Below are 25,758 nucleotides of genomic sequence, written 5' to 3'. Positions count from 1 at the left end.
ACATTCTCCTGCAGAAGGGGAAAAAATTAAAAGCCCTATAAAGTGAGAGAAAGAAGTGTGACCAGGAAAAATGTGACTGGTAATCAAGAAAAAAAAGAACTAGACAATGGGATCAGATCCACAGATGATGCAGATGTTAGACTTAGTTATATAATTCAAATGTTTGCCAGCTGTATTTTTTTTAAATGGGAGGAAAGAGTAAAAAGACAGAGACGTTCAAAAGAAAAATGAAATCTATAAAATATAACTGGACATTCTAAAACTAAAAAATACAATATTTGAAGTCAACTAATTGGGTTGGTTAAATGGAAGACTGCGCAGTGCAGAAGGCAGGCTTGATAAATCTGAAAGATGGGTCAACAGAAAACATCCAAACTGATGCACAGAGAGAAAAAAAAAAAGCGGAAAGATCAGGGAAGAAAATAAAAAGCACATGGGACACAAACAGTAAAGTATATTTATAACCGTAGTGTCAGAAAGAGAGAAGTGATAATAAAGTAGAAGCAATATGTGAATGGATAATTTTTCACAACTGATGGAATACATCAACCCACAGATTCAAGAGCTCAGTAAACCCCAAGCATGATAAATAAAATGAAAAACATAAGTACGCTCAGCACAGTCAAACTGCTAAAAACAAAGATAAAGAGAAAATCCTAAAAGCAGCCAGAAAAAAACACACACATTACCTACAAAGAGCAAAAAGGTTTTAAGCTGACTTACAGCAAAAAATATGAAAATCAGAGGACAACAGAATGCTAACTTTTAAGTTGCCAAATAAATAAAACTGCCAATCTAGAATTCCATATCCAAGGAAAATACCCTTCAAAAATGAAGGTGTGATTAAGACCTTTCAAACAAACAAACGCTGGATGAGTTAACTGCCCCCAGGCCTGCACCATAAGCAATATTAAAAGTTCTTCAGGCTTAAGAAAAATGAATTAAGGTGGAAGCATAGAACTACCAAAAATAAATAAAAAAGAAAAAAGTGCAAAGAAAAGAGAAAATGTATGTATAAACAAGTAAGAACACTGACTATTGAAAGCATAGATATTCTGACATTTATAACCACAAAATATATAACAACCATAGCACAAAGAGTAGAGGCGCAGCAAATGGAATTGAACTGTTTTCAAATCCTTGCATTGTTCCGAAGGGGCAAAAACATTAATATAGCGCAGACTATAATAAGTGAAATACAGATATTATAATCTGTAGGGTAACCACTGAAATAATAATACAATCGGGTATAACTAAAGAGCTAATAAAAGAGATAAAATAGAATAGTAAGAAGTACTTTACCTAGCCAAAGGAAGGTAGGAAAAGGAGAAAATAAAGGAATAAAGAAAAAATTGGCAAAAAAAAAATAGCAATAAAAGCTACTGTATCAGTGATTATACCAAAAATAAATAGTCTAAACACTCTAATTAAAGAACAAAGATTCTAAGATTGGATAAAAGAACAAGACCAAAGTATAAAATGTTTACATGACATGCACTTTTAAACATAAGGACATAAACAGGTTGAAAATAATGGAACAGAAAAAGTTTTGTCATGCAAACAACAGTTAAAACAAAACTGGTATGGCTATATCAATTATCAGACAAAGTAGGCATGAAGTATTCATACAGCTAACAAATGATGTTTTATAATTATAAAAGTGTCACTTCATCATAAAGACATTAACAATCCTAAATTTTACTGAATAACGCAGCTTCAAAGTATATAAAATAGCTTCTCCTCCAATCATTTCTACTCTCTATCCTGCTTTCCTTTTCTAATCTCCATACTTTTCACAGTATGACATAATATATATTACTTATTGTTTTCCTTAGTCCCCCACCTCTTTGTGGAGAATGTAAGCTCCACAAGGGCAGAGACTTATTCTATCCTGATCACACTATATCCCCTGTAACTAGCCTAGCACATAGCAGGTACTCAATAAATATTCCCTGAACAAATTAATAAAACTGTCACTACAGTAACTTATTTTCTTAGTGTTTACTTTTAAAGTTTATATTATACATTTCTTTTCTTCAGTTATGCAATCTTTTAACTTAAATAATATTTAGTAAGTCTCTGCCAGCCAAGATGTTGCATGAGAAGTTTAAACAAGAAGTCTGAAAAATGTTACTAGGAAATATATTTCCTCTTTATGAAACAAAGCCTCCAAAATTAAAAATCACTAAAATGTGCCTTCCTCCATTTAGTAAACATATTTAAATATATATAGATAGATTCACATAAATAAAATAATACAGTTATATATTAGCTTTCATGTTTATTCAACTTCACAGAAAATCCAAAACTGTGTCTGAAAATTGGTTATCTATCTAAATACCAACTGTTCATTACAGTGACATAATACTATGTGGTAGGGGAGATATGCCTAAGTTAAACAAATTCTTAAATTCCTGACATTCTTTAAGTGGGCAAAAGGAAACCTTAAAAATCAAACTTACAAGTTATAAGAAAATACAGAAAGTAATGTAACCTTTAATACCTGGAACAAGTTTTACAGCCACATTTGTAATTTACATATACAGTGGAGATCACTGAAAAAGCTTCCTGTTGCACTGCAGCAAGAAATTTTATTATAGTGTAGATTAAACGGATTTGCTACAGAGTGCAGCAAGACAACCTCACTGAAGAATCATAAGATCTTCATAATGGAACTTGTTACAGTGAGTTAAATATTTTCTTAATTTTTTTATACAGTATATATTTTCAAAATGAACATTATCACTGAAGAGTTTGCTAACCACTGTTAGCAATTAACGTTTTACACATACTTAATTTTACTTTAGTTACAGTATGTGGTTCTCCAAATGTTAGTATATGAAATGTTAAGTTTCAACATGAGATAATCCCCTAAGATGACTCAGGACATCAAAACTTTGATCATTATTGCACCTATTTTTTCTACAGAAAAATGGAAAATTTACATCATAATCTTCCCAAAAAGTGAACAGACAAGTTATAAAATCACAGACTCATTGTCATTGAACAAAATCTACAATGAACATTTTTTGTGAACTGATGTACAGGATTAAATGTGCAATGAAATTTGGTTAACTATGATCATGCAAATAAAAATCCTCCACAATCATTTTTTCACTGTTTTATAAAATGGTCTTAAAGATATACTTCCATAAACATTTCCGGTGCAATTTAGTCAACGACAAAAATACAAAGCTATCCCTTATTCTTTATTTTATAGGTTTAAAAACATGCCTTTGTACTGCTGAAATAGAAATAGCGTGTTTGGGAGAACTGAGCTAATGACACATTTAAAAACCAACTGTATCTTGGTCCAACATTAGCTGCCTTGATATACAGCAGCCTCCCATAATCACTGGTGTCAGTACTGTTGTAGATGAAGAATAGTTAAATATTGAGAGATTAAGACACAATTCAAAACTTTTTTTAAAAAATAAAAGGCCGTTTCATAAACATGAAGAAATCTTCAAAAGAAAAATAATCACATCAATTGTGATATACACTGCAAAATAGTAAAATGTCACTTTCCAAAATAGTAGTTTCTTTATTATATCCCCCATCTATTATAACCAACTTGAAATATACCTTAAACATAATGGCATATTAATGAAAATGCTCCATTATCCACTGTGATAAATTTAATAAGTTAGAATATGATTTTCTTTTCTGATGGTAACCATGAAAAAATGAAAGAACAGCACCTGAAATACTAAAATGAATTTAGGAAAGCATTAAGTTGTAACCTATATGTTTTGGTTGAAAATACAGTTCATAAAACTGTATAAAGGATGCTGCCTTTGTTTCTATATTTTGTAGATTACAACAAAGAAAAGAAAAAAGATATGCTCTAAACCCAAATATATTTCCACTTCTCCCAATCTGGACAAAGTGGAATTTCATTCAAAGTTCATAAGACTGTGATACCTACAGTAGCTCATATAGTTGGATATATCACTCCCACCCTGTCCCTCCCCCCCAGAAACAATTTTTGGCTCCAAAATAAAGTACAATAATAAACTCTTGATGAAAAACTATGTTATGGGGCAATCTATCATATACTATGGCTAAATACGAATTTACAGAAAAGAGCACATCCCATTTTCAGCACTTTTTTTCATAAACATGCAACTCACTATAAAATACAAAACACTTGCTTTCAAGAACAGCTTTATAAAGACACACTGCATCAATAAAATTTTTTTCTTTCTGATTAACTTTACACTGTTATGGAGAACTGAAACACTTCTAATGTGTATATATCAGATTTTATATTATAGTGTAATAATTTGCATTTTCTGAACATAATGTTCAAGAGGAAATATCTATACACAATAACATTCTAGACTATTAAAAACTAATTCAAACTGCAGAATTTTATTGATACAGTAGATTAATAAAAACTGAAAAGGGATGATAAAATGGGATAAAGAATTCAGCACATTATTTTATAACACACTCTTTAAAATTATAATATTTTAAATCTCTCTCTTTTTAAAATTTTCCTTGCCATGAAAGGCCAGAAAATTCTGGGACCAATACTGAGGTGTAAAATAATCAAACAACTTCAGGACTATTCCACAGTTTGCGTGGCGTCCTCCCATCAGAGGCATTGTTCAGGTGTAATGGCAGACAATTTAGCACCTCTGAAGATTAAGGGTGCCCAGGAGTAAACACTAGGTAAGATACACAAGGGAAAGAGATCATTTCAGCTCTCCAACAAATCGTGACATCAAGAAAATGACACCATTTGTTGAAAAAAAATTTTCACAGTAAAACTGCAGAGAATACAAATACAAACACTGACAGATTACTGCTTAAGATCTATCCTAACAAACTCTTTTCAAATCAATAGATCCGATAAACAGCTGGGTACTGTCAGTTTAAAGCCGCAGATAAAAGCTATACAAGCACTTCAGAAGTCAGAAACATTAAAAAAAAAAAAAAAAGAAAAAAAGAAGAAAAAATATATTTACAAGTTTCTTCTTTAGTTTATGTCTACATAGCCATCGCACATTAGACTTTTTCACAAGACTCCATACTCAATGTTATCACTGTGCGCATGGCTAAAGCATGTGACCACAAATACATGAGGTCATCAGAGTAAGGTCCAACTGTCCACTCTTCAGCAGTCCCATTTTGTGCATCAAAGGCTTTACTCGGCCTGAAGCTTGACAAAAAATTATTTTTTTCAAAGCTTTCACATAGAAAGTTATTAATGACATTTGTTCATCGCCTTTCTCTTTTAGAACTTCGCCGCCGTACCTTGAAAGAAATATCACCAGATGCTTAATTAAAATGCGTACATATTAATTAGACACAGCAGTAATTATTATTATTTTTTAACCAATCATTATTCTTACATGTTCCTGATTTTCTTTGCTTTTCTTTCCTCAAAACCTTTCTCCTATGTTAACTTTCTGCCTTGACATCACATATTTAGACGTACGTAATACATGAATGCCCATAAATAGCCTTTCCCAGGATAGCAAAAGAGAGAACTATCTTACTTTTCTATTTAATAATTTTAAAGAGAAATGAACAGAAGTCAATGCCAACAGCAAGAAAAACAATTGCAAATATCACCTTTTTACTTATGTTTCTGTAGTAAAAGAAAACATTTGATATTTATGAATTTAGGCTTACAGCTGTCTTTCTCAGAAAACAGCTATTGAGTTTGGATCATAACAACTATCAAATACATATAAATAATCTGAAATTCAGAAATATTACCACTTACTGGCAAGTACTAATGAAAGCATAAAACTTTAGTTCAAAAAAGATCAGTATTAACAAGAGGAATACAAATAGAAAAGGATTTTAATTTAATTAATTTACAGTATAGTTTTTCTTTGATGAAGACATCAGTCACTATGTACAACCCTTCAGCCTTATTTTTACACCCCCAAAACACCCTTTACAAACAAGCCCAACTAGTTTGAGACCATAATTCAACATATTTTTCTGTGGTCTTAATTCATTCACATAAATGCATCCTGATGCAGACAGAAATGCTGATTATATTAAATAGGACAGAGGGGCAGGGATCAACCCTGGGACCTGATCAAAGAACACAGGTTTCTCAAACAAAAATGGCTGGCTGAACTGACCCAAAGATTCAGCATTAATGTTAGGAAGATGACAGCTCTTACTTAAATGTGTTAATTATATTTCTTCCGAAGAGAAAAATCTGAGATGTAACCAGCAAAAACATTCATTTCTTTTAAAAAAAAGTATCTCAGGAAGCATCACATTCTTACTTCTGTAAAAGAAGTGTCTATTACCAATTTTATGAATTCCAAAAGCTAATTTTAGTTAAAGACATGATTTTATTCTATACGACTAACTACTAGTAGCTAGTGGGAAACTCAAACAAATACTTACAAAACATAAACAAGAGCATATGTAACAGATACAGGGAGAACTTAAATGCGTAAGGTGTTGACATCAGACTGCCTGCCACTTGTTCATCTCTGCATTCAGTTTTAAACTGGGCATTTACACTTTCACTAGGCTACGTCTATTATTCTCATTTGGTTTCAGGTTTTCACAAAGGATATACTCTCCACTATCTAAGCCGGTAGATGAAACAACACTATAAACTAATGAAGAAAAATATATAAATATTTAGAATTATTAAGTAACAGCAAGTGCTAAATGGATCTGACCAAATATTTACCAACTCTAATTCTATATTCCATACTATTACACATGGCACTTTCATAAGCACATACATTTACTGCAGAAACTTCTTCTTCCTCTGTTTCTTCCTGTGGATTATCATCATTGACAGGAGAGCTACCCTGAAACACATCTACTTCTTCACTTGAATCATTTTCTTTAGTAGCGGCTTGTTTGGAGCGTCCTACACGGCTAGAGTAAAACACATGTAAAATAAAATGAACATTCTGATCCTTAAGTGGTAGGTTACTTCATAACAGGAAATGCTTTAAATATTTCACAGGCTTTCATTTATTATCATTTTTATTCTCAATTACCTCGTAAGCCAAAAAATATTTTTCTTACATTCTGAACCCTAAACAAGCACTTAATCCTAGAATCTTACATATAAAAAGTTCTACCAAATAACAAGTCAGTGTGACTGAGACCAATACCATAAAGGATTTTAAAACATAACCCAAAGTCTACTCTTCCTTTTATCTTTCCCAACTCAGTAAAAGGCTGAGTTGCTCAAAGCAGAAATTTTAGAGTCTTTCGTCATAGTCTACAACTCTTTATCTGGCCCTAAGATTCTACTTATAAAGAAATCTCAAATCCATTCACTTCTCTCCAACTTCATTGTTACTACATATTTCTAAACCATTCTCATCTCTTGCCTCTTCTCTCTACAAGTAATCTTTCAAAAATGTAAAAACAGCTGATGCCACGCCCCCTAGAGAACCCCGTATGTACTGAGAGCAACTGCATAAACCTCCTTAATACAGTATATAAAGCCCTGCAGACAGGCCTTGCCTACCTGTCCATTCTCATCTCTTTCCACTCCCCAGTTCCCCACAACTACAATACAGCAACATCCTTGCCTTCCTTCAGCTCTCTGAATTTGCCAAGATTTTTCCCACTTCAGAACCTTCCAAAACAGTGTTCCCTCCACCTGAAATGTTCCTCTCCCTACTCTCTATCAGTCTAACTCCTACTATTCTCAAGGAATCAACTGGTCACTTTCCAAAGAGAAAACTCCCCCAATTCCCCAGCCCTGTCATTACATTCTCTTACAGCACCCTAACTTTATCTTTCAGGGCACATATCACAATTTATTATTCCATATTTATGTGTGATTATTTAATGACTACATGCCCATTTAGATGGTAAGTCCTATAAGGATAAGAATCGTGCCCGTTTCGTGCCGCTATATTCCCTAGCACCTAGTACTCTCTGAAACAGGAGACACTCAAAAATATGTAATAGATGCCACCATTTAATTAAATGTATCTCTCTTGATAAATATTTGTTTTTTTAATTAAGAACTTAGCCTATCACTTCTATAAGCAATCAAAAATAGATATTGTTTAATCCATACTCAAACCAATTACTCAAACTTACTTGATTCAGTTTTTCAGAATTAACAGAAGAAAATACAAGGAAAATTATACAATCTTTCTCAATTCCACTGAGGTCAGAACAAGAAAACAGACAAATCATAACATATGTTATTACATTACCTCTAAAAAGGGGCTTCCCAGTGAAAGGAAGTTATTTAGGCTGTTAAGACAGAATACAGAATCTCTTTCTGTATTGATTTTTTAACAGAAATGCTTGTTTGATTTATAACACTCATGTGAGGAACTTGTGTAATTTTAGGAGGTAACATGATAATCATCTAAGCCCTTAATTTTATGAGGCCCAAATAGAAACAAATTAAAGTTACAAGCATGAAAGATATTCACCCCGTTACATTCTTGTTATAAAATTAACCATGGGAATTTAAGATGCCTTAAGAATATTTTTTTATCGAAAAAAAACAATGATTTTCCATGGTCGAATACAAACACATTTATGAAGCTGCCACAAAAATGTACTTACCTTTACTTTTTACCTGAGGGAAAAATTATATGGAAAAAGGCAGGAAGTACTGGCTAGACACTCAGGTAACTTTTCCTCTTCCTATGGAATACACAGGAACAGGAAAAACTTTGAAGGTAACTGAGTATTTAACCAAGGTCTGTTGGCAACTCTGAAAAGTCAAGCTACTGAAGTATGGAATTACCTTCAGAAAAACTGCAAAATTTCTAATAGAAGACACGCTATTCTATTTCCACTTTGAGGAGAAAAAAGTGCCAATTTACAAATTACAACACTGATGCACCTGTCACTTTAATAAGTTTGGACACAGATTTGTTACTGTAACTCTCCTATAAACATGTACTTGTGTGAACATCCAAAACTATCTATAGATACATATGTGTTAATGTGATTAGAAAAGAAACAAAATCAAGACATCAAAAACTTGAGATCACCATGTGATAATTTCCACAGATGTAATTTAAGAAAAATGATGCCTGTTACTTTCCGACATGGTTCAAAGAATCAAAGCAAAAGTGTAAAAGCTATTTTTTAAAGCTGTTGAGGAAAAGACATGAAGAAAAATTGTAGCATGGAATGACAAGGTAATGTGGTCTATACTGTAATTATTTAAAAATACTTCATCATCTCTTCAGGTACCATAAAGTATGTATTGGAAATAATAAACTATTTGGTATTCATTTATAAAGTTTTGTCTAAAACCTGTAAAAATGTACAAATGTCACCAAAGGTTGACTGGGTATCAATCACCTAGGTAAGTTTACAAAAATGTTATCTTACCTAGTGTAATGGGGCTAAATATATGGGATTTAAATACAGCCCTATGTATATTTAGAAATTTATGAACCCCTGCAAAATAATTTGAAACTGGTTTGAAATTTAATATTATTTACAACTTACACATTTTTGGGGGGTTGTGATGGTGATGGCGTTTTTGATGGTCTTCCTCGTCCTTTCTGTGGTGTGGATTGTGTGGATTCAACTGCACTAGTTTCAGGAGATTCTGCTCTGCTTTGGGGAAGACCCAAATGTGGATAGCATCAAATTATGATTTATAATATAGTAACTAAATGTATGCAGTTTAGAGTTACACATACTTACCTTAGTTGTGCTCTCCTTGAAGTTCGGTGCTGTTTACTTTTTGACTTCTGTTCTGTGTTTCCACTTTGTCTTTCTTCTTCTTCCTCTTCTTCTGCTGTTGAAGGTCCAGGTTTTTTTTTGCTTCCTTTTTTAGAAGTTTTCATTGTTGGCTCTTCTTTGGGTGTACCTCCACCAAGAGGTTTTGGTGGTCGGCCTCTTTTACCTTTTTTTGGTGGACTATTCTGTTCATCCTCATTTTCTAATATATCTTCTTTGAGCCTCTTTTCCTCAGGCCACTGCTGTTCGTCTGATTCTGAAGCCGTATGGCCTCTCTTCCGTCCACGCTGACTGCCTTTAGGTTTCTGTTCCTGTACCAACTTAGTCAGGTCATCCATCCCTAATTTCTCCTCTGAATCTGTTACAGGTGTTTTTTTCCGGCTTCTAGGTTTGTCCAATTCAGACTAGGAATAAAAGCCACAATTTCAAATATAAAACTTAGTATGCAGTGTTAGTATATGTATTTTTAAGAATCAAAAAAAAAATCTGTTATCCACTTCAGTCATAAAAATGTACCTAAATAAGGTATAGAGTTCTGAAGTACATCAGAACCATAACTACTTACTTGCTTTTATTAATAATTTTCTAATTTAAAACACTATCTGGGGGTAAGAGGGTAAGTTTTTATTCTTACTCAAGCTAGAGAGCCTCAAATGAAACCTCTCAAGATCAGTATTTGATTAGATTATAAATTTTTGGTGAAGAGCTATTTCATAAAAAAGGACATTCTAAATTCAATGCTTAAATAATGGACAACTATACTAAAGTATAATGGATCTGTTTTGATAGTCAATTTAAGTAATCCTAATTTTACCACACAATGTATAATAAGACATAAAATATCAACTATGTTATATATATATATCATGCATACACATCATAAAAGAACTATTTTTATTTTATAAATGGAGGTTGCAAGATACAAAAGTTTAAACATATTCATCATTTATTAAAAATTCTGAAAACACTTCTGAATCAAAGATACCACTTCTTCCCAGATACAACTAACAAAAAAAATAATTTAAAAATCAGTGACTTTCAAATTTAAAATGAAATACCAGTCTACATTCACAGAATTTAAGCACTGACCAGCAGATGGAGACTGAGGAAATTCTTCAAAGAAACCAAGAATAGTGCATATGAATTTATAATGCTCTCCACAGGTATACACATGCATAAAACACATAATATTTATAGTACTAAGTTAATTTCCAAAAGGTTTGTTCCAATTTACATTCTTAAAAGATCAGTGAAAAGAAAAATTATCTAATTACTTATAATTTTTTAATATGTTTAATTAGTCATTTGTGTTTCCTGCCTGTGAACTGCCTATTTATATCCTTGGTATTATGCCCTTTGTCCATTTGTTTATTAAAGTCTGAGTTTTAATCTAAATATTCTACACTTTTGTGTATATTTAAATTTTATTTCCTATTTGTTATGAACTGAATTGTGTCCCCACAAAATTCATATGCTGAAGTGTTATGATACAACAGTACTTGGAGATGTGGCCTTTGGGAGGTAATTCAGTTGAGATAAGGTCACGTGGGTGGGGCCTTCATGATGGGATTAGTGTCCTTATGAAAAGAGACACCAGAGAGATCTTGCTGTCTCTCTCTCTCCACCATGTTAAGAACATGGTAAGAAGGTGGCCATCTGCAAACCAGGAATAGAGCTCCCACCAGGAACTGGATTGGCCCACACTTGATCCTGGACTTCCTAACCTCCAGAAATGTGAGAAAATTAATTTGTGTTGTTTAAGCCTCCCAGTCTATGATATTTTGTTATGGCAGACTGAGCAGACTAAGACATTATTGTATCTTGTTTTAGAATAGGATGCTGAGTTGAGGTTCTAAACTGTTTTTCCTACTTCCACTGCCAAACAGACATCTAATCAATTTCAAAATCACTGATTTGTAATGCTTCCTTTATTTTGCATTATTTTTCAAAAAATAATAATGTTTCTGGGCTAATGTAACAACAGCACAATAGTTTACTAATTATAACTAAGTATGTTTGTGTTTGGTTGGGCTGATCTTATTACTCCTCTTTTTTGCATCCATTTTATTCTTCCACATGGACTTAAAATCACACTGGAATTTTACAATGATATCTTCATTTAGAAAGAACTGTCACTTTTTAAGTCATTTTTTCCATGAAGGAATATGGCATGTCTTCTCTCTCTTCTGTTTCTCATTTTTGGTATTTTCTCCACATAGGTTCCCCCTACCTCTTTTTAAGGTTATGTTTAGATCCATCTATCTAATTTCATTGTTGTAATGGTTAGTGTTGTAAAGCAAATCCCCTTTCCCCCAAGTGTACATCTGATATAAAGTAAAATTACCAGAGTAAAATTATAGTTACATATATACATACATACATACGCCTACACTCTTAGTTTTTCAACTGCTTCCCTTATTTTTTTTTAAGAGTACAAAAATAAAAATAAATTTGTCTCTTCTTTTTCATTGTCATACTTTTTGGCTCCTATTTAATGTCTTTCAGAACTGGTCAAATATTCTAGAACAATTTTAAACAACAGGTTGTTTTGTTCCTGATTTTTAATAAGAATGTTTCAAGTATTTTGCCTTTAAGAATAATAATTTTGAAAAAAAAAAAAAAAAGAATAATAATTTTGACTAAATCACTGACTACTGATTTAAACAGATAAAACTTTTAGCATGTTAATGAAGTATCTTTCTAGTATTAATTTACAAAGAGTTCATATTTGTCAAGGATGAATTCTAAGTTTTATTTATGTCTGCTTGGCATGATCTGAGATTATCTTGTTAGTATTTTTATTTGGGATGTTGATTTGCTTTTTATTCTTTTTAGCGTTTAAATTATCCTTGAAATCTAGGGGAAAATAAAGACCTATAAATAATTGGCTTTAATTTGTTAGTATTTATCTAGAGTTTTGTACATAAATTAAAAATTAACTGTCATTACTTAGAGATGGGAAGAGAAATATTAAATTAAAACTAAACCCTCCAATTTTAAATGCTACAATTCATTCTGACATCCAAAGATCTGAAAAAGTGGCTGAATTCATTTATGCTCTGGAAAAGGTTGTTGGCAAACCCGAAATTCAATGTCTGTTTTCTTGAGAATATCATAAAATAATCTAAGCTTCCTCAAGCACTACATTCTCTAATTTTTCATTTTGTACCGTATTGTTTTCAGAACAGAGGGGGTATAAAATTGAGGTTAGAAGCAGGAAATGCGGAAAATATGTTATTTGTAAAACTAAATATTACAATACAAATGTATATGAAGAATAATCCCTTTGCAGTGAAATTTCTATGTGAAGCTCGTAGTATATAAAAAAGACGAGGGCTTCCCTGGTGGTGCAGTGGTTGAGAATCTGCCTGCCAATGCAGGGGACACGGGTTCGAGCCCTGGTCTGGGAAGATCCCACATGCCGCGGAGCGACTAGGCCCGTGAGCCACAATTGCTGAGCCTGCGCGTCTGGAGCCTGTGCTCCGCAACAAGAGAGGCCGCGGTGGTGAGAGGGCCGCGCACTGCTATGAAGAGTGGCCCCCACTTGCCACAACTAGAGAAAGCCCTGGCACAGAAACGAAGACCCAACACAGCAATCAATCAATAAATCAATAAATCAATAAATCAATAAATAAAATTGTTAAAAAAAAAAAGACGATACTCTTTCACCATAATTTATTGGTCTTTAAATTGAACTTCTGTCTCATAATGCTCACCTCTTTGAGAATATTTCAGTTGAAACGAGCTTATTAATAAGGTTCTTCTGGAAATGGATGCAATGTTACACAAAAGACAGCCAAAGGCCTTCATTAATTATATAAATAAATCTCAAAAGCTCAGAAATTCAAAACTGTTCTATAAAAAACAGACTTCGTTCTGCATTGCTCCAAAAGGCAGAACTAGATATGGAATTTATAGGCTAGCAAAATATTAACCATGCTTCCTAATTAAGGGGGTAGTGGGGAGGGAAAGGAGGCAGTATATGTGGGTATGGGTCGCTTAGTTGAGGTTTCCAACAAATGAGAGAAATTATAAGCTCTCCACTTAAGGCATTTTCAAGCACCAACTCTCATAAATGATAATGAAGGAATTTCTGCACTAAGTGAGAAGCAGGACTAGAAGACATAAATACCTTTTCCAACTCATGGATTCTTCCATAAATCAAGATAACAGGATTCCTTTCTGGCTAAGCAATTAATTTTTAATTCTGTTTGGGTGAAAATTTTAAACAGCCAATAAAAACCCAAATTTATAGTATAGTTAGGATTTAGTAAGAATTTTAGAATTTTAATTTTTTTAAGTGGAAAGAGAAACAATCTGCTAAAATAAATTACTGGAGAAATCTGAAAAAAACTGAAAATAATTTAAACTTCGTGGGATATGTAAGCTTGGGCCAGTGGAAGAAAGGACGGCAAGTTCTATGTCAGAGAAAGCAAATGTTTTTATTAATAACCTTTTGCCTCTATTAATCGAGTAGATTAAAACACATTAACTTTCATTATTATGATAATCATTAATCAAAAATATTAATCTTTATAACAAAACAGCAGCAACAACCATTCATTTGGGCTAATTCATTTATTCTGATAAACCTTACCACCTAAGTATCCACACTTCACTGATAAAGGAACTCATTCAGGGAACCTAATGGGTTATTCAAGAAATGTTTAGAGCTAACCTCGAAAGTCAAAATGTGCTCAATTATTAATGCCATCAGGTTGTGTTGCAATACATAACTGTATTCTGTATCTGTACTAAAAGTACCAAATTTGTCTTCAAATGACATTTATAAATTATGCCTATCACACACACATCAATATCATTGCTATTAAGATTTTAAAACTAAACAAGGACTTTATGAAAACAGTAGCATTTCCTATATTTACTAGAAACTTATTTAGTAATTAAAGGCTCAGGAAATCAACTGAAATGAAGGAAACTTTAAGGACCCGAATTCTAGCCTCCTCTCTAAGGCTAAGCCTAAATTTACTGTGTTTAAAAAAAACACAAAAGCCAAGCAGTTCTGAGTATGGAACTGGCATGTTTGATTCCAAAGCTCTAAAGAATAAAGATTGCTTACTAGAGTGACAAGAAACACAAGAGGTTCAATATACTTAAATTACATGGTAGAGGATAATTATAAACTCAAATTTGTGAGTAAAATCAGATGTCAAACTTGGAGAGCAAAATTAACTGGTTTCAGTGTAAAAATGATTATTTACATAGTAAAAATTATTATTATTGTACTTATTATAAAATCAAACCAAATATCTCACCCTTACAAGATCAGAGTCGTCTCTCTTGTCACTTTTTTTCCCCGGCAAAGGTGAAGACATTGTGTAATCTTCATTTTCACTGTGATCCATTTCAGAACTATCAAGCCTTTTAATATAGACATTTGTAATTGTTATTACAATCAAATAACCTTAAAAGTTTTTCCTGTTCCCTAGTGTAGCTTTATAACTTTATGAGGAAAAGTTTCATTCTTTTCAAAAAGTATCCATTTTAGTATCATATTTAACACCATTTGGCTATTTTCCATCATCTTCCCTTTTCATCCCTTCCCTAGATTACTATTAGCTGACTCCAAAGTGGCACTTCCTACCTCAATTCTAGCGCCTCTATTCTCCACCAATAATCTGGGCAATCTTTTAAAAGCACAAATTAGACCACTAGACTCTAGAACATCTTCCAGTTTTACTTAAAATCAAACCCAAATTCCTTACATTACCCACAAAGTCCAAACATAATCTGGGTACCTCACACCTTCATCCCTGACCATTATTCTCTCATTCCTACTCTCCAGCCAAATTGATCTCTCAAACACACCTAGCTCATTCCCTTAGAAAGAATCTTAATGAACCCATGGGATTTGGAGAAAAAAAGCAACAAAGGCTGAAAGAAAGTTTAACCAAAAGTAAAGTAGGGAAACTACGAGTCATTTGTTGTGAATAACAATGGGAGATGAGGACTGGGTAAAACTATATAATGGTCTTGAAAACAAACAAGGGAAGCCAGTTAAGATTTCCAAGCAATGGAATAACCTGAAAACGTAGCATTTAAAAAAGATTATCTAGCAGTGATATGATATACAATACAAAGCTTTTGCACAGCAAAGGAAACCATAATCAAGACGAAAAGACAACCCTCAGAATGGGAGGAAATATTTGCAAACGAATCAACAGACAAAGGATTAATCTCCAAAATATATAAACAGCTCATTCAGCTCAATATTAAAGAAACAAACAACCCAATCCAAAAATGGGCAGAAGACCTAAATAGACATTTCTCCAAAGAAGACATACAGATGGCCAAGAAGCACATGAAAAGATGCTCAACATCACTAATTATTAGAGAAATGCAAATCAAAACTACAATGAGGTATCACCTCACACCAGTTAGAATGGGCATCATCAGAAAATCTACAAACAACAAATGCTGGAGAGGGTGTGGAGAAAAGGGAACCCTCTTGCACCGTTGGTGGGAATGTAAATTGATACGGCCACTATGGAGAACAATATGGAGATTCCTTAAAAAACTAAAAATAGAATTACCATATGATCCAGCAATCCCACTACTGGGCATATACCCAGAGAAAACCGTAATTCAAGAAGACACATGCACCCCAATGTTCACTGCAGCACTATTTACAATAGCCAGGTCATGGAAGCAACCCTTTAAATGCCCATCGACAGACGAATGGATAAAGAAGTTGTGGTACATATATACAATGGAATATTACTCAGCCATAAAAAGAAATGAAATTGAGTCATTTGTTGAGATGTGGATGGATCTAGAGACTGTCATACAGAGTGAAGTAAGTCAGAAAGAGAAAAACAAATATCATATATTAATGCATGTATGTGGAACCTAGAAAAATGGTACAGATAAACCGGTTTGCAGGGCAGAAGTTGAGACACAGATGTAGAGAACACACGTATGGACACCAAGCGGGGAAAACCGTGGTGGGGTGGGGATGGTGGTGTGCTGAATTGGGCGACTGGGATTGACATGTATACACTGATGTGTATAAAATTGATGACTGATTAAAAAATAATAATAAATAAATAAATAAATAAATAAATAGATTATCTAGCAGTGATATGATATACAATACATAGCCAGAGGAATAAGAAAGGGAAATAGCCAAATACTACAGTAATTAAAGAAAGGGAATGAATGATATGATGATAGCAGAAAAGAGAAGTATTAAATAAACACTGTAGAGAAAAATAACTGGCAAAACTTATTAGCACAGGGGAAAAATCAAAGACAATTTTGAGGCTCTTAGCCTAGATGGGTGAATTAGATCATCTCTGATTATAACCAGGAATTCAAGGAGAAAAGCCAGTAATTTAGGAAATGAATTGCTGGAAATGTTTTTGGTCATGTTAAATATGAGGCCATCCAGTAGAAAAATGTCTAAATGACATAGGTAAAGAAGGGTCACTTAGGTATCAGCCACTAATATGCATTAAAACAGAAATCTAGAAAAAACAAGAACTTCAGATGTAATTTTTGTTTTAATTCGATTATACTATATATCACTTAATAATTTATTCATTACAAGGAAATTGATAAGACATTTTAGAATGTCTCCTCCCTTCTTTACTGATTGGTTATGAACAGTGCAAAAGACAACATAATCTTTCATAATAACTTAGCAAAACGAATAAACGGTGGCAGTTTAGCCTTGTACAAGGCTCTGCTGCTGACAAATGGTATGCTAAGCCCCATGCTAAAACCAGGTAAAATGTGAATTATTTTCCTTTTTTCTTTCTTAAGAAGAAAAAAAAAAAAATCTCCTGCAAAGCATAATTCAAAAATACGTTTTTAAACTATTTTTTTTAACAAAAAAGTTTATATACGTACATGGTAAAAGAAATTCAAACCGTATCAGAATATAAAATCATCTCCCTCCTACACTAGATTGTAAACACTATTAAGACATTGTGTACTCTTCCCAAAACTTTCTATGAATATACAAGCAAATGAAAATACAAACCCTTCTTAAAAACTCAAAAATACTTTACACTGTTCTATTCTTTGCCTTTTTCACTCAATAATATATTGTGGAAGCTCTTCATATGAGCTCATACCTCATCATTTTTTAATGACTATGTATTCCATTGTATGGATGAACTAGACATTTAGTTTGGAAACTAGCTTATGTCTACCAACAATGATTGCCCCAACAAGCTAAAATATGAAAGGCTAAGATGGAGTACCTACCTAAGTGAACAAGCAAATACATTTAACTTGTAAATGGCTACCAGTGTTAAAATAGGAATGTTCAGATATGCACTGATTTTCATTCACTGACATTAAATGTAAATGATGTTATTTTAGATCTCATAGCCTTGATGGAGTCCTTAAATGTTAAGTATGGTATTTCTTATGTACTTACCTTCCTTTTATTCTTCCAGGAGAGCTTGGATTTGAGCTGCTGCTTGCATTGCTTACAGTTTCCATTCGTGATGATTTTGTCTGAGATTGTTTGCCTGCTGATGAAAGCGGCTTATTAACAGCTCCTAGAACATTGGTTGTTTTAGGCTGAAATGGAAAATGCATATCTTTCTATTTGATTAAAACCAAAAGAAGTTTAGGTGTAAAGAATCATAAATAACACCTGTCAAAGTATTTACATATACAAATCATGAAAAACTTGCCTATCCTTCAGCAAAATAAGAATTATAAATTGAATATCACTGAACAAATATAAAACTATATAAATAGAATAATAGTTGTTTCTTAGTTACCTGCAGTAAAAGGCTTACATAGGAAGTGAGAGCACATAAAATGTATAGTCAACAATGACAATTGATAATTAGACTCTTGCTAGGGAAGGACATAAGAAGATGTCTTTTTACTTTAATATTTTTATCTTAATATTACAGGATAAAATATTTGAAAGAAGGTCTCCAGGGTTTTACCATAAGCTAAAAAACAAGTTCTATATCTCAGCTTGCATCTATATAGTAAATATAACTATTTCTTACTAGTAAATGGAAGATATCTAATACTTTTGATGCATCAATTTTTAAAGAAATACTAAATAACATAATTATGCCAACAGTCACACTAAAATAAACTACCACATAAAAATTAAAACAATTTTCAAAACATACTTTTCCAGGAGTGAAAAACGATTTCATTTCTGGAGGCAGATAATTTTTGGTGTTACTGAAGTTCTACAAGCAAGAGAAAAAAATCATAGTCAATGACTACTGAAGCACTGTATCTACAAGGTGATTCAAAAGCCAACAAAGCATAGAGCAGCTTTTGTTTTAAAGTACATTATAAAATACATATTTGTTTAAACTAAATAGTCAGTTGAAACACAAAATTTTAGTCACTGATTTTAAATGCTGTAATAAGCTTAAACTAACCTCTTACTAATTCTAGTACTAACACAACATATTTGAGCTCTAACATGCTAGAGCTCTAAGAGCTCATCAGCAAACACTGTACACTGGGTAAGACGTTAACTGGTATTTTGCTTTAAAAAAAAGAAAAAGGTAGTGGCTGTTTCCTCTCAGTTACTTTAACAGGCTTAGATGCACTATAAAACTCCAAGAGAGATTCTAAAAAACACCTTTTTTAGTATCATACAATACTTGAGTTTTCTGAGAGTGGTTTGGGAACATCCCTGTAGTGTTCCCAGGGTCCTGGGCCTGTTTAGTGTCAGTTCTCTGCTTGTTTCCTCATACCAGTTAGAAATCTCAAGGGCTTATAACTTCAGACTATTTCTATCAGCATTTTCCTCCCCATTTTGGATCAATGGCCATTATCTCATAGATTTACAAGCTTTGATCACATTTTTGCCTGTGCTCTTAGACTAGCATAAAACTTGGAATACAAACTCTAGATCATCCTAACTCATCTCGGAACCTATTTGTGTCCTCCAGTTTGGCCCATATTCTGGTCTTGAACCACACTGTTAAGACTCATGGCAACCTTTTCATGACATTAGTAGTGGGTCACTTCTTGATACTGATTCTTCGTGATCTTCCACAACCTAGTGTCGAGAATACATTTTATTTCAACTTATACAAACAAATCCTAAAATAACTACCTTGTCAGGCTGGGTGAAAAAACGAGCTGGTAGTACTGGGTCTTTAGGAGATTCCAAACTATATGTGGTGCTTTTTGACATGATGATATTCATGGCAACATCACACACAGTATACAGTTTCTGCAATGGTATTAAAAGAAAATTAGGTACTTAAATCAGTATCCTAGACTCTGAGAATTAGGAGTAATTCTAGAACATGCATTTAGTATGCAGTTTTCAGGACAACAGTGTAAGTTAAAAGACTTACTCTATTATTTTCATTAGTTTACTAGTAACAGCATTACTACTAATTCTATATTAATTCTATGTTAGTAAGTCTAATTATTACTAATATGAATACTATTATTTATTATACTACTAACAGAAAAGACTGACGTTGTCTACAGAAGTTTCATACCCTATACTCAAATGCTTGAAATCAACATGGAATCATAACTTTACAAAGAATTACATACTTCATTCATTTTTGCATCATCTGGTCCTTGAGCATCTTTTGTTTGTTTAATATTTTCTACCATCTTTCTGATAAATGCATGACTGTTATTTTCATTTTTAGCCATTAATATTTCCAGAACAAACCAAAGACACCTAAAAAATACCAAGAAAAAATTCACTGTTAAATACAGAAATAATTCTAAATATAAATATAATGAACTCCAGGAGCAGGAAAAATTAAAAATAAACAGCTGTAAATCAATAGAGAAAAAAAAATATGTCACACACATATCACAACATATCGGCAATGTACGTGGGAGTTCGTAATACCCCTTTTCAAAGTCTCACTAACTTTCCTAGGGAGGCAGGTTAAAAAGAAACAGAAATGGTGGAAAGAATGAAGTGATCTTAATCCCTGGCTATGACAGGAAGGGAAGACTGCTTAAAGGAATAACTGGGCCATACATAAAGTGAAGCCTCAAATATTCAAGACTGACTGTAGTCCTGATTGGAAGCCTTCAAGAAAATCTAACCACCTTACTCAACAGTAAGAATCTTCATCAATAAATCTGAGGAAAAAGTCATGGCTGACAACTCTACATACTGCTTTTGCTTAAAGAAAGAAAAAAGTAAAAGAAAGTTTCAGTACCTCAGTTTTAAAGTTAATTACATTAAATTCTACTCAAGAAAATACTGAAAGTGCTTTGTCTCTGTGTTATGCAGACACAATGGGACAGAGGGATAGCACAGAGGAGAAAATGGGAGAAGAGAGAAATGTGAAACAAGGTATCATTCTAGAAGGGAAAAAAGTAACCTTTGAGACCTCAGGCACAGGATAAGTTCTTCTGGTGTGGCTCTCTGCTGGAATGGAGATCACTCATGGCTGTACTAGGGCAATTTACAAATACCGCACAAAATGTTTAGTAAATTCCAAAGAATATTTTATCTATTTCAAAAACTAATGTGTTCTGATAAGGAGGAGTGGCTAAAAGCTGTCATTAGTTATATAATCACTCTAACACAGAATTCATTTTGGGAAAACTAACTGCTTATTTTTTAAAAATAGAAACTGTGGCAAAAAGAGGGTAAAGGCTTTTTCTCTTGTCATGAGAAAGTTATCAATAATTTAATTTTATTCTCTTGAAGCACCTCAAATATTTAACTATAAAATATTTCTATGAATCAAGAAACCAAGAGTTATTTTCCTTTAATAGAAGCTAAAGGCATAAGAAATTAATTTATTCAAAACCACAAAGGTCATTCTTTATTGTAACAGAAACAGGGTCTCATCCATATTTTAAAGAACTCTGGTAGTCTTACAAAGACTTCTCTAAATACCGTTATATTCCCCTATCCCACACCCAGGCATATAGAGTCTTCTGGCCTCTCAACAAGAATCTTTGAAAGAACTGTAATTGTCATAAACTTTAATTAGAGAATCACCAATGAAGTAGTAAGTGGAATCAGTTGCCTGGTTATCAACTTGGCCCATTATTAAATTAGACTATTCTCTATTCCTTATGGAGGAAGATAGTAACTGCAAAGAAAATGTGCTTACTATGTGAATAAAAGAGAGTATTAATTCTCCCCACATGAAAATCTATACAGTGTTTCAGAAGAAAGTAGGAAAAGATAAGAACTGGAATGGAAACTCTTAATGGGTTGCTTCAATAAAAAAGAAATGCCAGACTGGTAGAGAAATAGGTCAGTAACACAGTAATTATGCTAAGTTGTTTTGGGAAATTATATAAGAAATGAAACATGAAGAGATGGTATGAAAAAAGAAAAATAAGAGAACAAATAAGGTAAAGAACCTTAAACTCCTAAGAAATGAAATAAATTTAATACACTAATTATAACTGAGATTCCATTATCAGCAGGAAAGGGAAAAAACTTTCAGAAAATATGAAAATGGGATGGAAAAAGTCTTACTCTTTAACATCTTTAAGTTGTTCAATATCCTGTACTTTGACATAATCTGGGTCATGTGCCAAAAGGTGAATTGTATATGGAACAACATACTCGGGTAGAAGAGACAATAATTTTTCTGAAAAAGAAAAAGAAAAAGAAAAAAACAAAACAAAACAAAACAAAAACAGCCAGGTTAGAAAACCAAATCTTACTCATTCTCTTTCTCTCTCTCTCTGATACTATGTTTCCTGCATCCCAATAGTTTACCACAATATGACTGGAAGGAAAATATATTGAAATGTCCAGTGTTGAGGTACATCATAAATTAAAGTTTATTCATTCATTCATCATGGCCAATATTGATTTGCCTACTAAATGCACCATGTGCTGAGGCTACAAAGACAAATATTTCAATTTTCAATAGATATGGGAAAAAGTGACCCAAACTATATTCAAGACTAAGGAACATAAGATCTATTTTTCTTATTATTAGTAACTCTATGTTCAACACTCCCTTGTAAGCTGCAGAGCAAAATGAAAAAAACTAGTAAATTTTTCAGTTAATATGACACAAAAACAGGAGTAACGGTTGATACTATTTGATACTATTTGTAACATAAGAACAGATATAAAGGAATAGACATTGTTTCTAGGGCATTTTAAATAACAAACATCTTTTTAGTTTAAATTCAAGTATTTTAATATTTTGACTGAGATCAGCATATTCCATTAGAGGTAGAATGGAAATCCTAACTAGTTTTAATAAAGGTTACTCAAAAGACCAGGATTCATATTCTGAACAATTCTTTTTATATTTCCTACTCTCAAAATTTTAAATCAGATGTTCAATCTAGAGTATAATAATGTATGTGTCAATAAGGCACCAAGTTTTCTTTATTTCTATTGCTGAACTCAAAGAGAATAAGTTTGTGTGTAATATCATTCATTTCAAGGTAGGTATAGAAGAAAAAAGTAGCAAGGTTCAAAAGGCAGTGAAAAAGTCTGTCAAACATTTATTGAGTGCTTACTCTTTTCCAGGCCTTCTATTTTTATTGGGGCTTACTATTTTAAATATAAAGATGCATAAGACTAGATAAAGACCTCACACTAAAGCATGGACAGGACAGAAGCTATACTTCAATGTGAGTTAGGAACAGAAAGAAAGAGGGTCCTAGTGATGAGGTAACACCAAAACTGTATTTTAAAGGGTTCAAAAGGGGCAAACCACTCTCCTTGGTTTTGTTAGTTTATTTGTTTGGACAGAAGGGGAATGCAATTTCCAGACAGAGTTGACAACAGAGAAAAAAGATGGCTTTACAAATTTCAAATAATCCAGAGTACAATGAGCACAGAATTTATAGTCAGGAGTAGCTAGAGAGAAAGCTTAAAACTCAGGCTGAGAGTAAACTATAAAAGGCCGTGCTAATGAGCTTCAACTTGATCCTATGAGCAATAAGGAATCGACAAAGGTTTCAAGCAAGGAAGTGATGTGATCTGATCTGTTTTAGAAAGATAATTTTGACAGTGGTGTAACACAGCTGGAGGTGGGTCAGAGGCAGGGGAACATTTACAACAGGGAGTTTGTCAGGAGTATATAAAATAATCCAAGTGAAATACAGCAGTGTAGGAGAGTTGAGGAGAAATATTCAAGATATCCAGAAGAAGAATTAAGAGGATTTAGTGACCAATGAGAGGAAAAAAGAAGGCGTGAAGAATGCCTCTGATTTCTGACTTGCATAACTGAATGGATTTTAATGCTGTTGATCAAGTCACAGAAGTCAGAGGGGCACAAAAACTAATAGTGTGGATGGGGTAAAGTGAGCAGATTTAAAACGGCACACAGGAACCTGCTATTAATGTCAGCTACAGGTGAGGACAACCAATAAAGATCAAAGACCTGTACTTTTTTAAACTAAAAGATAGTACTTAGACAATCTTCATAAATGTATCGCTTACTGTTTTTTTTTTTTTTTTAATTTATTTATTTTTGGCTGCGTTGGGTCTCCGTTGCTGCGCGCAGGCTTTATCTACTTGCAGCGAGTGGGCTTAGTTGCAGCGAGTGGGCTTAGTTGCTCCGTGGCACGTGGGATCCTCCCAGACCAGGGCTCGAACCCGTATCCCCTGCACCGGCAGGCGGACTCCCAACCACTGTGTCACCAGGGAATTCCCTCGCTTACTGTTTTATTTACCTCCAAAGTCACTGATTTTTTTCCCTTGGCCTTTTAGTCAGTTGCATAAAGAGCTATGGGTTGATATTTAAATACCCATGCATTTATATTTTAAAATGACCTATTAAAAGGAAAAGCTGCTATTGAAGAACAGTAATAACTTCTTATTTAATGAGGGCAAATTAGAATATAATAAATAAATAACAGTAACATCATTTTGTGTTCTATAAAACTGAAAACTGGCAGGATGGGAAAGTACACTTTTCATTTTCATATACGCTTACCACTAACAGCTGCATGCTGTTTCAGATACTCGCGTCTCACGTTGATATTTTTTACCAGACACTGCCTGGCATGAGCTCTTCTTTCTTTTACAGGATCTTTTGCACAAAGTGCACAAATTGCCATATACTCAAGTGGAAGCCGTAATCGGGAAAGACCTTTGTGCAGTTTCTGAGCAAACACTTGTCTTACTTGATAGCATTCATCCTGAAAGACACAATTATTCCACATATTATCCACAGGGTACCAAAGAGTAACAACTTTAGATATGAAATTCGCTATATCAGGTAACCAGAAGGGTAAACACAGCAAGTTTACCCACAACCACTGCTTCTGTTCACAAGACTGAGATGTGATAAAGTTAATATCAAGGCTGGAGTGATCACCTGGACCCTAATAACTACCAGCTACCTGGTGTTAGAACATATTGAATGTAATCTTAAAACAGATAACACTAGTAAATATTAATCCATCCTAACTTAAATAAATGAGATATGTAAAAAAAAAAAGTGTGAACACTATCTAATATTTAGCTTTTTCATTTGCTGAGCAAGATAAAACTCTGTCCAATTTATATATTTTAGTCCTATCATTTAAAAAACTATTCATATTGAAATGCACAACTCTGAAGGCAAGAGTTACTAATTTCAGAAACATCACATTACTTTTAGTTCTATAAATGAACCAATCTGTTCATTGCCACTGTGCCGGCTTTCTTCACACTACTCACTCTTCTAGACCACCCACCTCCACTCTCCTAGTCCTCATCTTTAACGACAGCTCCTGTATCTTCCAGAAATCACTGCGAAATCTGTATCCTGCATCCACTTCTGTGCTCCCTTAGCACTCTGTGCGTATCTCCACCATAGCCTTTAGTATACAGTATGAAAACGACTGGTTTATCTGTCTTAACCAGTGCTGTTTGTTCCTTGAAGATGAGAACGACACCTTTATTTTTCTCTGTGCCTCTAAACCTAGCACAATATCTGGTACACAGATTATGAGAATTTTTTCTAAATTATAGGGAAAAGCTCATATGACTTTTGAGCCATATATGAGACATACAAAGACCTTCTATGACATAAAAAGACTTTCATTATTACACCTTACACTCCACCAACGAACATAACATGTGGTATGTTTCATATTATTGCAACTTTATGTTTATTTCTTCTATCGAGAATATAAATTTTGTTTTTCTTCGAAACCTAG

At 33.2% G+C, this 25,758-nt stretch overlaps 1 protein-coding gene across 6 annotated transcripts in view; it reads right to left on the bottom strand.

Annotated features, from left to right (window-relative positions):
* Nucleotides 1–2,256: 2,256 nt before the first annotated feature.
* The window catches only part of PDS5B (PDS5 cohesin associated factor B), a 197,071-nt gene continuing 173,569 nt past the window's right edge, over nucleotides 2,257–25,758 (bottom strand). Inside the window, exons 25-35 of one of the 6 annotated variants that reach the window (XM_036831559.1) lie at nucleotides 24,549–24,753; nucleotides 22,118–22,232; nucleotides 20,206–20,338; nucleotides 19,751–19,870; nucleotides 18,804–18,866; nucleotides 18,083–18,228; nucleotides 14,952–15,057; nucleotides 9,640–10,079; nucleotides 9,439–9,549; nucleotides 6,732–6,870; nucleotides 2,257–5,262 (exon numbers count right to left, since the gene is read on the bottom strand). In XM_036831559.1, the coding sequence (XP_036687454.1) occupies nucleotides 5,227–5,262; nucleotides 6,732–6,870; nucleotides 9,439–9,549; nucleotides 9,640–10,079; nucleotides 14,952–15,057; nucleotides 18,083–18,228; nucleotides 18,804–18,866; nucleotides 19,751–19,870; nucleotides 20,206–20,338; nucleotides 22,118–22,232; nucleotides 24,549–24,753 (1,614 nt within the window). In that variant the 3' untranslated portion in view covers nucleotides 2,257–5,226. Of the gene's footprint in view, nucleotides 5,263–6,731; nucleotides 6,871–9,434; nucleotides 9,550–9,639; nucleotides 10,080–14,951; nucleotides 15,058–18,082; nucleotides 18,229–18,803; nucleotides 18,867–19,750; nucleotides 19,871–20,205; nucleotides 20,339–22,117; nucleotides 22,233–24,548; nucleotides 24,754–25,758 lie in introns of those variants that run through there. The other 5 variants (XM_036831560.1, XM_036831561.1, XM_036831562.1 and 2 more) reach the window with 5 other exon arrangements.

The sequence above is a fragment of the Balaenoptera musculus genome, chromosome 18 (genome assembly GCF_009873245.2).
Source record: "Balaenoptera musculus isolate JJ_BM4_2016_0621 chromosome 18, mBalMus1.pri.v3, whole genome shotgun sequence".
Classification (NCBI taxonomy): domain Eukaryota; kingdom Metazoa; phylum Chordata; class Mammalia; order Artiodactyla; family Balaenopteridae; genus Balaenoptera; species Balaenoptera musculus.
The sequence above is the reverse complement of the archived record's forward strand: the minus strand, read 5'-3'. Positions and strand labels throughout refer to the sequence as shown.